The following is a 16,142-nucleotide window of genomic DNA, read 5'->3' as shown; positions in this document are numbered from 1 at the left end:
GAAATAAGACAAGAACAAGACTCTTAAATGCCAGGACCCACAGCTCCCAAAACTGTAGTCCCACTTCTAATCCCTTGAGTATGTGCCACACTTCTTGCGTGTGGACCCTACAGCTATTATCAAGGGAGTCCATCCCTGGAGAAGGGGTCTGCTATCCTTACCTCCATCAACACCAACTCTTGGCCAACTGTCATGAACAGGCAGGTAAATCCAAGAAACTCGGCAGCCCTTACCCAGATCATCAACTCTGCCCTTACCCCAATTTCCCCCAGCCATGATCCAGGGGGATAATCCTTGTGGAGATTTGCCCTATCAACTGCTTCTACAGGGGTACAGCCCCTGCCCCCTCACCAGCCACCACAACTGAAGATAATTCTCACCCTGCAAAGGGCACCGTCAAGGGAATCGACTTCAGAAATAGATATGGTTTTAACTATGGAAGTGACATTAAAGAGGAGACATTAGCATCTGCTTTGTCGCTGGACCCTCACAACCCTGGGGCCTTTCCATCTGACTTGCTATTGAAATCTCCTTTGTGTGTCTCTTCTCTATTTCCCACAGTCCACATGAGCTCCCTGTGAGTAGGGACTGTCTTGCTTTTCTATTTGTACCCCCAGCCATTAGCACTGAGCTAGGCACACAGTAAATGCTTAATAAATGCACGAAGACTTTCTGAGAATATCTGAGAGTGACCAATAGCCAACTCCTCAACTTTACAATGTTGTTTTTGTTGTTGTTCAGTCTTGTCTGACTCTTTCTGACCCCACTTGGGTTCGGTGATGAGTTGTGTCTAACCCTACATTTTCTTGGCAAAGATGGTGGAATGGTTTGCCATTTCCCTCTCCGGCTCATTTTCCAGATGAGGAAAGCGAGGCAAACAGACTTAAGTGACTAGCCCAGGGTCACACCGCGAGTAAGTGTCTGAGGCCAGGTTTTTGAACTCCCCAAGATGAATCATCCTGACTCTAGGCTTCAACACACGATCCACTGGACTTCCTAGCTGCCCTTCAGGTTTACAAAGTGATTAAGAACCAGCAGAGTGCTTTCCCCATAACAACTCTATAGGAGAACAGGGGAGCTGGAAAGAGAAATAGGTAGTGACAGTATTCCCATATCCACTAAGCAAATATTATTCTTCCTCCATTAGGAAGGTTATTTTGACAAATGTTTGAAGGATGTATTGCAGAGGGGAGAGATTTGGGGCAAGAAGATACATTCCGATGGCTATCTATTGCAATATTCAATCCGAGAGGTGATTTGGAGCTTAAACTAGGTTAAATTAGGCAGGTAAGAATGCACGTGGTGGGGAGAATCTTCTTTTCCTAGTCATGCGTAGCTATGGTGGCTGAGAAGACAATGACTGCAGCAGGTCATCTCTCCGTGAGGACTGCTGCTCTGGTCCATGGCTGGTATAGCTGATGGTCTAGGTGGGGCTGCTGTTTTGGGGGTTCCTGAGATTACCGGGTGTATATGTAGGTATCCCAGTGTATACTAAATACTGATCAGTGACAATTCAAAGCAGGCTACATAGAAGTGGCCTCATCCTCAAAGGGCAGTTGCAGGGAGGTGCCTGTGGTTGGTGCTGGGGTTCAGGGTGGCAGCCCCTGTCTCCACATGGGTTGCTTCTCTTGAAAACTTTAAAAGTCAAAAATGACAGGACGAATCCATCAGATATTGACTGGGGGAGAGGCAAGGCTAAAAAGGACTCTGGGATTTTGAGCCTGGGAAACTGGCAGGAGGAGGATGGTTTCCCCTATACAGAAATAGGGAAAATGCGAGGAAAGCTGCATTTAGGAGGAGAAGGCTATGACTTCAGTGTTGAACCACTTGTGTGGTTGAATAGAATTGAAAGACATGAAAATCCTGCTCTGATTTGTTCTCTGTGGACCCTTGGGCATATGACTCAGATTCTCTGAAACTCAGTTTTCTTCATCTGTTCAAAGTCAGAGGGCCGGACTAGATGATCTCTAAAATCCTCTCTAGCTCTAAATCTAAATTCCAATGGAGACGTGAATTGAAAGGACTGGCAGGAACATCCTGATAAAGAGGCTGTCAAGCACTGAAAAAATAATAATAGCTAACATTTATATTGTGCTTAAAAAGTGCTAGGCACTGCGCTAAGTGCCCTACTGGAATGGTAGGTAGGATACTATTACTCCATTTTTACAGATGATGAAATTAGGGCAAAACAAGTTAAAAGAATTGTTCACAGCTCATAGCTTTAAGTCTTTGAGGCTGGATTTGAACTCAGAATAGCCTTCTATCCACTATTCTTGCTCTGTTAGAAGATACTTTAGGAATGGGAAGATGGGAGAGATGGAGGCAGTAAGAGCTGCGGAGGACCTGAAAGGAGTCTTCCTACTCCCTCTCCTCCAACGGCCACGGCACTGTACTAGGCCCTGAGGAGGGATTCAGAGTGATAGTACAGTCTCTGGTCTCAAAAAGTGAACAGTATAATTTGAAGTTGACGTATGCAAAAAAAAATCATAATTAAAGTAGAAAGAATAATTTTGGGTAGGGGCATTCAAAGCAGGCTACATGGAAGGACAGTTGCAAGGAGGTGCTGGTAAATGTTTAAAAGCTCTCAAAAAAATTGTTCCCATGACACACTTTTAAGTTTAATTTACATTATAAAGATTTTCTCTATCACTTTCTTTTTATTTTGCGAAATAACATTTTATTTTATATATAACATAATGTTTAACTCAATAATATAACTTTTTATAAATATTAATTAATTATAACAAATATGCTTATCCAAGAGAAACAAATTCTCACATTAGTTATGTCTAAAATCTGTTTCATTCTTTTTACTCTTCCTTCCCACCCCTACCTTCTCCCCAAGAAGTCAGATAATATGAAATAGATTATATATGTATATATATTATCATATAATAAATATTTCTCTGTCATGTTGTGAAACAAGAAACATATCTCTTACACTTGAGAAAAATTCATGAAGGAAATAAAGTGAAAGATGGTATGTTTCAATCTGCCTTCAGATTTGATTGCTTCTATGATGGTGGATATATATATTTTTTTGTCTTGAGTCTTTTGGAGTTGTCCTGGATCCTTGCCTTGTTGATAATAGTTAAGTCATTCACAGCTGATGGTCATACATTATTTTTATTACTGTGTACAACATTCTCCTGGTTCTGTTCACTTCACTTTACATCACTTCCTATAAGTCTTTCTTTGCAATCATTTTGTTTATCATCTCTTATGGCCCAAGAGTATTCTGTTACAAGCAGATACCACAACTTGTTCAGCTACCCCTCAATTGATGAACATTCTTTCAGTTTCCAGTTCTTTGCCACCACCAAAAGAGCCGCTTTAAATATTTTAGAACACAGTTTCTTTTCCTTTTTCCTTAACTGCCTTAGGAAATAAATCTAATAATTGTATTACTAGATCAAAATGAATATCCATTTTTACAATTTTTTGAGTATAATTCCAGGTTGCTCTCCAAAATAGTTGGATCAGTTTTCACCAATAATGTATCAGTGTTGCTTTTTTTTCCCCATATCTCCTCCAACATTTGTCATTTTGCCCTCATTTAGTCAATCTGATGGATATGAGATACTATCTCAGTTGTTTGGATTTGCATTTCTCTAATCAATAATAAATTAGAGCATCTTTTCATATAGTTATATATAGCTTTGATGTCTTCATCTAAAAAACTGTCTGTTCATATCTTTTGACCATTTATCCAGTGTGGAATGGATCATATTCTTATATATTTGACAAAGTTTTCTATATATTTTAGGTATGAGACCTTTATCTCAGAAATTATAAAATTTTTCCCAACTTACTGCTTTCCTTATAATCTTGCCTATGTTTGTTTTATTTGTACAAAACCTTTTCAAATTAGTGTATTTGAAATTATCCATTTTACATTTCACAATGCCTTCTGTCTATTGTTTGTTCATAAATTCTTCTCCTATCCACAAAAGTGATATGTGAAATGTTTCCTGTTCTTGTAATCTGCTTATAGTATCTCCCTTTATACCTACATCAGGTATCCATTTTGATCTTGCGTTGGTAAATGGGATAAGATATTGTTCTACATCTAGTTTCTATCAAACTGTTTTCCAGTTTCCTCAAGAATTTTCTTTGATCAAATAGTGAATTCTTATTCCAAAAACTTGGAACTTTTACCTTTTGTCAAACATAAATTATAATGATCCTTTATGACTTTGTTGTATATCTATTCTGTTCTACTGATATACTAATCTATTTCTTAGCCAATACCAGGAAGTTTTGATAATTACTCCTGTATAATATAGTTTGAGATCTAGTACTGCTAGATGGCCTTCATTAACAGTTTTTCATTATTTCCTTTCATGTTGTTGATCTTTTGTTTTTCCAAATTAATTATTATTTTTTCTAGTTCAATAAAAATGTTTTGGTAATTTGGTATAGCATTGAATAAGTAGATTAGGTAGAATTATCATTTTAATTACACTGATTTTTCCACTCAAGAACAACTAATATTTCTTTAGTTATTTAGATCTTACTTCATTCGTATAAGTGTTTTATAATTATTAAGTTTCTAGGTTTGTTTTTGGCAGATATATTCCTAATTATTTTATTCTACCTATGGTTAATTTAAATGGGTTGTCTCTCACTATCTCTTCTTGCAGGGCATTGTTAATGATATATACAAATGCTGATGATTTATGTGGGTTTATTTTATATCCTACTTTGCTAAATTATTGATTGCTTCAATTAAATTTCAGTTGAATCTTTATTATTTTCTATATATCTTTTTATATCATCTGTGAAAAGAGATAGTTTTATTATCTCCTTTGCCCATTCAGATACTTTCAAATTCTTTTTCTTCTCTTATTGCTATAGTTAGCATTTCTAATACAATATTAAATAATATTGGTGATAATGGGCATCCTTGTTTTATTCCTGATCTATAGGGAAGGCTTCTAACTTATCTTAACTCCATCACTTTCTAAGGCCTAGACAGTCAACAAGGCAATTTATCAAGACCTGAATTGTAGTATTTTCACAATGTAAATATTCATTCTAAAATTTTAACAATTGGCTCTAATGAGCTTATAATGTAAGCTGGCTCCAACACAAAACTGGATGATTGGAATTCAAATGATATAAAAAGCTGGCAAAACTATGTTGTACAACGATACATGTATAACCCAGAAGAACTGCTTGTCGGCTTCGGGAGGGGGGAGGAAAGACTGGGGGTGGGGAATCATGAATCATGTAACCATGAAAAAATATTCTAAATAAAAAAGGGAAAAATAAAATAAAATAAAATTGTGTTGTACAACCCTGAGTTTCTGTTATTCAATTGTTTCAGTCATGTCTGACTCTTCATGAGGTTGTCTTGCCAAAGAGTGGTTTGCCATTTCCTTCTCCAGCTCATCTGACAGATGAGAAAACTGAGGCAAACAAGATTAAATAACTTATCTAGGGTCAAAGAGCTAATGTCTGAGGCTGAATTTGAACTCATTTTCCTGATTCTAGGCCTAATACTTTATTCACTACACCATCACAACCCTGGGTACCCCTCTGTAGCTTGGTGCTAATTTAAGTGGTTTCATTAAAGTAGTATGATGGAACCAACACTGGTTCTGAAGTCAAAAGCATCGAAGTTCTAATAGCATCAATAAATAATATTACCTCTTGGTTTAGTGGTTTGACAGCTAGGCCCAGAGATGGGGGGTCCTGGGTTCAAATGTGACTTTAGACACTTCCTAGGTGTCAAAGTAGGATTTACCCTGGGTAGTCTCTTAAACCCCATTGCCTAGCCCTCACCATTCTTTTGCCTTGGAAAAAGCACACAGTATTGATTCTAAGATGGAAGGTAAGGGTTTATGTGAAAATAATATCTCTCTGGCCTTGGCAAAATCATTTAACCATCCTGGGCCTCAGTTTCCTCATCTGTAAAATTAGGAGATTGGACTAGATGGCCTAAAATCCCTTAGTATACTCACTGGCTATCTCTGATCTTCTCCCTTCATCTTTATAAATGACTCGCATCTAAAGTCTCCTAGGAAGGGGTATCAAGGACTGCCCCACGGAGTTCTCCCCTTTTTGAACTCCTACAGCATGTATTATCTGCTCCAATAAATCACTGATTTCTTGTTTATTTGACTCATTACTCATCTTCCTAACTTCAGTGCTAATTCAAATATAGGCAATACTGATTGGCATTTCAAACGCGCTGCCTTTGTTGTGTGTGATTTGAATCTGAGCCCCAGAACTACAATTCCCAGCAGCCCACTCTCCTTCTCACAAATGTGCTGCCATAGGGAGGTTATGAATTCTGTGTAGCCCCGCCTCTCTCGCTCTTAATCTGATTGGGTGTGGTGGAGGTGGGGAGAGGTGAAAGCCAGGAGATTGTTGCTCACGTGGTCTTAATTTTGTTAGATAATTAGGGTTTTTTTTACTTCTATTTCCATTTTACTCCTTCTACTTCAAGTGATTATTAACAAACTCTCTAAAATATAATTCTTGAAATGTTGGCTATTAATTTAAATCCTACCGTTGTTGTTATTCAGTCTTTCCTGTGTGTCCCACTGTGGACCAAATATTGTTTGTGGGTTTTTTTTGGCAAAGATACTGGAGTGGTTTTCCACCTCCTTCTTTTTTTTTTTAAACCCTTACCTTCCATCTTGGAGTCAATACTGTGTATTGGCTCCAAGGCAGAAGAGTGGTAAGGGCTAGGCAATGGGGGTCAAGTGACTTGCCCAGGGTCACACAGCTGGGAAGTGTCTGAGGCCAGATTTGACCAACTCCTTCTTGAGTGGATGAAGGCCCAACTTAGGTTAATGACTTGCCCAGGATCCCAACACAACTTAATAAAGTGCCTGAGACAAGATTTGAACTCCCAACCCTGAGCCCCCAGCTGCCTCTCTATACTCCTCTCAATTCTTCTACCCCTTTTGCTCTCTTCTAAAATGAGATCTATTTGAAATGGAAATAATGTGAGTATGCACAGGAAAAAAATCAATGATAAGCTGCATTCTAACTTTATCAAGTCAGATTTGGGGAGAAAAGGACACTCTTTATTCAGATCAATAGAGTAGCTTCTAAACATCTGCAGGGCAAGGGTCGGTGCCATACTTCTTGCAGGTCAGATCCACAATAAGCACCCAATAGCTATTAGATCAATTTAACTAACAGACATCATTTAATAATAATCAATCATGTTTCTAAAAGACTAGATTTGTAACTAGATTAGCTACCCTCTGAGTTAGTTAATAATTGCACCATTATTGTTACCATATAGAAGAAGAAATTCAAAAGCAGAATGACTTGGCCAAGGTCACACAACTAGTAGGGATGCTACCTGCACCTAAATCTTCTGACTCAGAACCAAATTCATTCCACTAGCCTGTGCTGCCTCTCATGGCCCTGATACAAAGAATGGGAGCCTGGACAGGAGATTGTGGTTGGGTCCTACTGTGGCTCACTCACCCTTGGACCTTGGTTTCCCCACTTGTAAAAAGGAAAGAATTAACACCTAGTATCTGCCTCGTATCAGTGTTGTAAGAGCTAGTGACACCCGATTGTGCATTGCACTGAGAGGCAGCTAGGTGCCACGGTGGAAAGAGAGACAGAGCTAGAATCAGGAGACCAGGGTTCAAATCTGGCCTCAGACACTTCTAAGCTGGGTGATCCTGGGCAAGACACTTAACCCCATTTGCCTAGAGTTATTACTAAGATTGAAAATAAGGATTTGGGTTGTGTTTTTTTTAAAGAAAGAAATAAAACTGTACTTGAGCACGATGGGCAGAAGGACGGGGGCTTGGGAGAAGGATGCTTTATAGCTTTATAGAGATGCTCTATATGAATGCACCCACCCAAGCTATACTATAATGATCACATTGGAAAAGCACATTTTGCCCAGCCCAGGAGGTAACAATAAGCCAGGAGGAAGAGAGCGAAGAGGCACAGAATCAGATTACTTTTTTTCCCATACCCTCTCCCTTCCACATTCAAGACCCGATGGAGGCCAAAGGAAGGATGGATGAGAGAGCAGAAAGAATGCTAAAATGAACAAGAGAGGAGCAGGGAGGAAGCCCCCCACCTGCCTCTTGCCCACCTTGTAACGCTCTGCACAAGCCCCTCGGCATATCAGAACCTCAGTTTTCCCTTCTGTAAAATGAAAACAATAATAACATCTATGATCTACCTACCTCACGGGGCTTGGGGGAAAATCAAGGGATACAAGGTCAGGTTAGTGAAAATACCTTGCCCATCTTGGAGCATCATCCATAAGGCAGAATGGTTCACAGGCCACTTTGCCAACCCTACCCACCCCCTCTAAATGCTCAAGAGCAATGCCTCGCTCACATCCTGTCTCACTGAGTCTGGAGTCCATTTCCCCAGCTAGATGCAAAAGGAAGAGAGATCTAATGCTCCTGGCCTTGTGCACTGGTACCAGGAAAGGGGGCTTGTGATTCACCAAGACTCCAGCCCTCCCACGTCCCCCGATTTCCAAGCTGGGGCTCTCACAGCGCCCTCGGCAGCATGCATCTCCCTTCTGCACATACACCCACCCCTCGTGGCTGGGAAAAGCAGGTGACAAAAGCAGAGCTGCAGCCAACGAAGGCAAAGGGGGAAAGAGAGCGCCCTGAGCAGGCAGGACAGTCCTCTCCCACACATCTCTCCCTCCTTCCTCACCCACAGGAGTTGGCGAGGGGGCAAAGGCAGTCATCCTCCTGGACCACCAATCGAAGCGCCACCATCTGGGACAGGCTAATGAGACGTTGTAGAATGACCCACCCAATGGATATTTTTGTGGCAGTTTAAAGGTTTCCCTGGGTACTTCTCCACGTGTTCTCTTCTTTGACCCTTATTCTCCATCCCTGATTCTACAGACAAGGAAACCAAGATCCAAAAAAGTGAAAAAGGACGGATAAGCATTTATATTTTGTTTTTGTTGTCCAGTCATTTTTTCAATTGTGTTCAACTCTTCGTGACCCCATTTGGGGTTTTCTTGACAAAGATAATGGAGTGGTTTGTCCATTTCCTTCTCTAGCTCATTTTAAAGGTGAGGAAACTGAAGTAGTAAACAGAGGTAAGTGACTTGCCCAGGGTCATATAGCTAGTAAGTGTCTGAGGCCAGGTTTGAATTCAGAAAAATGAGTCTTCCTCACTCTAGGCCTGGCACTCTATCCCCACTTAAGTGCCCCTAAATATTTATCCAGCACTGTACTCATCAGCACTTTATACATGTTATCTTATCTGATCCTCATAATAACTTTGAAGTGTAGATGCTGTTATTATCCCCATTGTCAAGTTGAGAAAACTTAGGCAAACAGAACTTAAAGTGACTTGCCCAGGATGGCACATAATCAGCATTTAAGGCAGAATTTTAAATGAAATCTTCCAGCCCCATCATGAGGGCCACCAGGTACCTAGTCTATCTTGATATGACATCATTGTGATTGTCAACCTTTCCTATTCTGATTATCTTTTAACTTATACCACATTATCTCCTTGTGGACTCTTTCTTTTACGTGGAAAACTAGGACTCTTTCATGTCTGGAGGTGACTTAGGTAAGGGCTGACTCAGAAAAAAATGTGATAAATAATAGCAGAGACAATAATAATAATGGACATTCACATAGCACTATAAATTTTACAAAGAATTTTACATGTGTTATCTCATTTGAGCCTCACAATAACCCTCTATCAGAAAGATAATGCAAGTATCATTCGCCCAATTTTAAAGATAAGAAATTGAGCTTTAAGGAGTAGCTAGGTAGTAGAGTTGAGAGGCACCAGATCTGGAGTCTGAAAGACCTGGGTTCATATATGGTCTCAGACATTTCCTAGATTTATGACTCTGGGCAAGTCACTTAACCTCAACTGCCTAATCCTTGCCACCCTTCTTTCTTAGAATTGATAGTAACAATAAAATAAAATAAAACTAATAAATAAATTTTATTAATAAATAAAATAAAATAAATAAAATTTGAAGTAAAAATAAAATTAAAAAAGAAAGAAATTGAGTTTCAGAGTTATAAATGACCTGTCAGACAGCCTTGGAGATAGTATTCAAACCCAGGACTTCCTGATGCCAAATCCAACACCTGCTGATGATCACTATTGTTTCTATTGTTTTCTTGATTCTCTGATGTTATCTCTATTTAACAAAGTACTCTATAAACCAAAAAGCATTATATGTATTTGTACTATTGTTAATTTTTAAAATAACCAGCCACCACCTTAATATGGAACCAGTCCAACAGCTTGAGGTAAAGAGAAGAAATTTTAAGTTTAATTACGTACTAATTAAAGTGTTTAAGAGACAAACTATCCAACCAAAAGCATTCAGTCCTTTATAAAGAATGCTGGGGGGTGGGGAGGGCAATTAGATGGCTCAGTAGAGAGCCATCTCAGAAGAGGTCCTGGGTTTAAATCTGGTGTCTGATACTTCCTAGCTGTGTGACCCTGGGCAAGTCACTTAACCCTAATGTTCTATCCCTTACCACTCTTTTGCTTTGGGACTAATATACAATACTCTAAAACAGAAGGTGATGATTTTTAAAAAAATAAAATAAAGGCAAATACCAACAACATAGAAATGGGTTTGAATCAAGAACACATGTGATACCCAGTAGAATTGCACGTGGGCTATGGGAGAGGTGGTGGGAGGGAGGGGAGGGAAGAAAAGAAAATGGTCTTTGTTTCCAATGAATAATGTTTGGAAATGACCAAATAAAAATTTTTTAAAAACCACCCCTCAAAGCTGGAAAAATAAAAAAAAAAATAAAATAAAATAAAATAAAATAAAGGATAGTGGGCTACTTTGACCTGGCATTCAACAAATACTTATTAAGCATCTTCCCAGTACTACATGCCAGAGAATAATGAGATAATCTCAATAATGAAACAGTCCTTTCCATACTACTAGGGAAAAATATGTAAATATGTATATATACAAATAAGGATGACACAAACAGGAGTAAAAAAAATAAACCCCAAAACAAAGGATCCTAGATTTAGAGTTAGAAGGGAACTACTTAGGGCCATCTAGTCTAAGCCTCCCACCCCTTACTGTGGCCTAAATAGGTTAAGTGACCTACTGAAAGTGACACAGTAATAGAGCTGGTAATTGAACCAGGTTCTTATGAATCCAAATTTGACAATATTTCTACTGCATCATGCAGCTTAAAACATAATCAAGACAAAGGAAAGGGTCAAAGTTCCCTGGAAATTGAAGAGAGAATTAGAGATATCTCAGGATGGTGGGGGAAAAAATCCACTGGATTTAAAGTCATGGTGCCAGGCTTAGTCCCAGATGAAAACTATGTAAGAAAACATGGTCCACCTCCCCCAAGGTTTCTCTATTCTTTAATGACAACGAAATCAGTAGATAACTTGATATTTGCCTTGTGACCAGAAGTGCAAAAGAGTTTTTAAAATGTAATTCAATAAACTTGTATTTTATATTTGTAAAAAATAGAATAAAGTCATGGTGTCAGGGCTCAAATTCATCTTTGTGACTGGGTAAATTGTTTCCCTTCTCAGGATTCCTCCTTTTTAAAAATGAAGGCATTAGACAACAAAATCTTTCCAGTTCTAAATCCTCCTCCTCCTCCTCTCTCTCTCTCTCTCTCTCTCTCTCTCTCTCTCTCTCTCTCTCTCTCTCTCTCTCTCTCTCTCTCTCTCTCTCTCCCCCCTCTCTCTCCCTCTCTCTCTCTCTCTCTCCCTCCCTCTCTCTCCCTCCTCTCTCTCTCTCCCTCCCTCTCTCTCTCCCTCTCCCTCTCTCTCTCTCTCTCTCTCTCTCTCTCTCTCTCTCTCTCTCTCTCTCTCTCTCTCTCCCTCTCCTCTCTCTCTCTCTCTCTCTCTCTCTCTCTCTCTCTCTCTCTCTCTCTCTCTCTCTCTCTCTCTCAACTAGGAGGGGATGCAGGGTGAGGGAATTGCATGCCAAGGAGTGTTAAGAAGACTTTACGGAAGATTTAGCATCTGAACCATACCTTGAAGAAAAAGAATTGCAATTGAGAAAGATAGAGTTCATTCCAGGCATTAGGCTCATACATATTCACAGAGGCAATGAGAAGAGAAGGGAACAGTTTAGCTTCTGAAATGAATACTGTCTGCTCAGATGCCCCTGGAGAGAAGGGCATAGGGATAGGCCGAACAAAAGACAAAACCATACACATAGAGACACAGAGTTATCCAAGGGGATGGAGAAAACAATCTGTAAAAGTATTGTGAAAATAAATATAATTTTTTGTGCTGAATTTTTTTTGCTGAATAAAGAAAGCATTTGAATTGCTTAGAAGCACATGGAATTATATTCCTTCTACATTCTTTCCAAAAAAGGACCATTTTACTCCTTTAAAAAAAACCTTTTGCACAACCCAAAGTTGTGGTTGTTCACTATAACCATATCATATAAATTAATTTCCAAGGGACTAAATATCTTGGGGTTGACTTTTGGTTCTTACCCGGATCGGTGCAATTCTTGGCTGGCTGAGTCCCATTCACTGATGCCATCAGTCTTCTGTTCCTCCATACTTCAGGTAATTGATGTTTGCCTTTGGAAGCTGTTTCATGTCCTATATTTGAAAATTATATTAATATCAATAATAATAGTTAACATTTATGTAACACTATGAGCCAGGCACTGTGTTAAGCACATAACAATTATTATTTAATTGTATCCTCATAATAACCCTGGTGCTCTTATAATCCTTCTTTTAAAGATGAGGAAACTGGGGCAAATAGGTTATATGACTTGCCCAGGTTTACACAGCTAAAAATTGTCTGAGAATGGTTATGAACTTAGTTCTTCCTAACTCTAGGCCCAGCACTAATCGCTGTGCCACTCTGCTACCCCTAGAATCACAAATTTTGGTCATCTAGAATCCCATCTGTAGAATAACTCACATTTCTATGATGCTTTACAGTTTACAAAGTTCTTTTTTCCCATCATCCCTCTGGAGATGGTTAGGTAGCTCCAAGATGATCATTCCCAAATTAAAAGAGAAGAAAGTGAGGTTCAGAACTGTGATAGTTTTGAGCTGCCACAAATCACAGAACTAGTAAAATGGCACACACAAGTCTTAAGTCCAGATATTTTACTCTTCTTTTCTCTTATGAATATGATAGTTTTCTTTCAGTCTGTATGCAGTAATTCTTTTAATGAATACATTTAGAATATGCTCAATGTCCTTGATTTATATCATAAGTAGTCGATTACATAGGCCAATGATTATATAAATGTTCTTAAACATTTTGAGAGTTACTCCTAATCTATTTTTAAATGACCATTTTGTACATTATTCTCTGTTTAGAATAAAATGGCCCACCTTTTCTCTCTTGGTAGTTTAAAGCATTAGACCAAGTATCAGGAAACCTGGATTTTGTCTTGGCTTTGCCCTTAGCTAACTATGTGTGACCCTGGGTAAGTAATTTCTTCTCTCTGGGTCTCAATTTTCTCATCTGTAAAATGAGTAGATGGAATAAATAATCTCTAAGCTCCCTTTCAGTTCTAAGCATCTTCAATTCAATACTCTTAACAGTTAGAAGTAAGGACATGAAATAAATATTCTCATCTAAAGGCTCTTCACTGTTTTATTATTTCTGGTCTATAACTAGATAGAAAAGGCATTCTATGCAACCCACTGCAAAGCATCAATTATCAAAGCACTCAACTAACTACTCCAGTTGAAGACCTACAAATAATATTTTTTGTCCACAGTTAAAAGAACCGTTTTTTACCGTGTCCTCAAATTGTCTAGTATAGGTAGTTTAAAATAAAATCCAGCCATAACAGCTTAGTGTGTGTGCCACTTATTTCACCTTCTCCCCAATTGTCTTAAAATTCCTATTACTTACCTTCTCTGAAAATCAGACCGGACTTGTTTCTCCAGAGCTTTTCAGTGTCTGGCACATAGTTGGTACTTAATAAGTGCTGGCTGACTAACTGATTTCTTGGCAATGATCATATCACTCTGCCTTTCTTGGACATAGAACAATAGAGGCAAAAAGGTCCGGCATTGAGTTCAGGGACTAAGAAATTCTTCGTGAATTCTGTTAATGGCCTCATTATCCATACACTCCTCCTTGCCCTTAAGGGCCTGCTTTCTTTTTTCCCTTCTCCACACCTCCAACCCCAAATTGATGACCAAGCTTTAGAATTAAATAGGACAATTTCCAAGACACTTTCTCCCTTTGAGCATGCACTTTAAGTGGGGAAGATAGCCCTGGGTACCTCTCTGGTTCTCTCTATCAGGTGGAGCCAACATCAAAGAGGAAAGGGGATTGGGGAACAAATCCACCGACTCGAAGCCTTCGCCTTGCCTTTTCCCTACAGAAAATTCTCCCCCCCTGGATAGTACCCTTGGATCACTACCACCAGGACACGTCTGCGGGAAGCCAGAGAAGGTCAGGGTTTTAGGTGTGCCTTTCACAGTAAATACAGACACTAGAATATCAAATGGTGGTAGGAGTGGTGGGAGGTGGTGCTTATGAAGAGTCGGGGAAACTCAGCAATGCAAACTAGAGCATGTGACAGAGGAAGAAGGGACTTTATAATTAGAAAATCTTAGTTCCACCTGTATGACCTTAGGCAAGTCCCTCAACTTAGCCTCCGTTTTCTCCTTCTTCAAGACAAAAAAAAAACCGAAAACTAATTCCCAGATTGGAGATCAAGCCCGTCCAGGTTTCTTAAATCCTATGCACATTCCCGGCTCACAAATTCACGGGGGAGAAGTAGATGAGTACCTTGGCTAGGCAAGGCGTGACCTCGGAGATGCCCTTTCAGGGATTTGAACTTCGCTTCCCTCGCACCACCCCCTCACATCTACACCGACCTCCAACCACTCTCCTACTCCCTCCACCTACCGAGGCTGGTGAGCAGACTGGTCGCACACCACACCAAGGACAAGACTCCGCAGATGAAACCAACTTGATGCAGCAGCATCTCTCGCCTCCTGTGAACTTTCCGGGATTGGAGGAGCCCCTGGAGCCGGCGTGGAGGAGGCAGCGGCAGCGGCGCCATCCCGGAGCGAGCGCCTTCACTGGGCACACTCGGCCGAGAGCAGTCGGAGATGGGGAGGGAAACCCTGAGGCCAAAACGCGGATTGAGAGAAAGGAAGAAGAGCGAGAGCTAGGTCTCAAAGGGGAGCAGCTCTCGCGAAGGTCTTCATGGCCCAAAGACGAAGTCCGTTGTGGAGTCCAAAAGGGGAAGAGGCGAGCGCGAAGAGCGCTCAGAGCCCAGCTGCCACCCTGCACCCTACGCAAGCCATAGCTCCAGGACGGAAAGATAGAGCTGCCGCCGGCAACAGCAGCGGTGGCGGCTCCCCAGAGAGCCCTTGGGGTTCACTTCAGCGCCCCCAGCTACCCGCCTGACCCGACCTTCCTCCTCTTGTTAGCCTGGCCCTTCGGGCGCTGCCGCTGCTGAGCTGCTGAGGGGAGCGCGCTGGCTTTCTCAGGGGAGCTCGGGCTTCAGCCGGAGGGCACGATCGCAGCTAGTTTACAGCCCCAGCTGCCTGGTCCAGGAAGGGAGGGGTCTTTGGGCTGGCTGCCTTAAGAGGTGCTCGAGGCTCAGCGCCCGGGAGTCACCCCTCTGGCGGTCAGCATCCTCCTTCCAAGTTTAGCCACCCGCTTGCCTGTGCTGCCTCCTGCTCTCTCCTCTGGTGTGCAAAAGCGCAGGTGGCAAAATGGCTCGGGGAACTGGGAGGTTGGGGGTGAGGGGCTCGAACGCGACCCGGGTCTGCAATACAGTGCAGGATTCCTGCCCGGATTCCCCGCAGGAGGCTTTCTTCCGAGGTGACAAGCTCCTGCCTCAGACCCCGGTTCTCCCCCAGTAACTTTCTCACAAGGTTCCCAGACTCCTCGCGCCTGCGTCTGAGATGTTTCAACGCCTCCCTCCCTCTTCTTCCCCTCCCTCTCTCTGTGTCTATACACACATACACACACACACACACACACACACACACACACACACACACGTGTGTACTCCCTCGGGGCTCTCTCCCTCATGCTTTTTCCCCGCCTCCTCCCCCCTCCCCCCTCCCCCCGGATTAGCTAGTGACCAATGTAAATAATCTCCCTCCCATTTCCCCCCCCCCCCCCCCCCCGCCCCTTGGTAAAGGAATGAAATGTTTCTGTGCAATCATCTCCTGCTGCGGCTTTTTTTTTTT

General features: G+C 41.1%; 1 protein-coding gene across 2 annotated transcripts in view; it reads right to left on the bottom strand.

The window, feature by feature from the left end:
* Positions 1-15,868, bottom strand: part of SLC24A4 (solute carrier family 24 member 4) — a 291,187-nt gene extending 275,319 nt beyond the window's left edge. For both annotated transcript variants that reach the window (XM_056810456.1, XM_056810457.1), the window contains exons 1-2: positions 14,842-15,868; positions 12,441-12,551 (exon numbers count right to left, since the gene is read on the bottom strand). In XM_056810456.1, coding sequence (XP_056666434.1) covers positions 12,441-12,551; positions 14,842-14,998 — 268 coding nt within the window. In that variant the 5' untranslated portion in view covers positions 14,999-15,868. The remainder of the gene's footprint in view (positions 1-12,440; positions 12,552-14,841) is intronic.
* Between the last annotated feature and the right edge of the window lie 274 nt (positions 15,869-16,142).

This window comes from Monodelphis domestica, chromosome 1 (assembly GCF_027887165.1).
Source record: "Monodelphis domestica isolate mMonDom1 chromosome 1, mMonDom1.pri, whole genome shotgun sequence".
NCBI classification, from domain to species: Eukaryota; Metazoa; Chordata; class Mammalia; order Didelphimorphia; family Didelphidae; genus Monodelphis; species Monodelphis domestica.
Note: the sequence above shows the minus strand (reverse complement) of the source record. Positions and strands in the feature narration are given on the sequence as shown.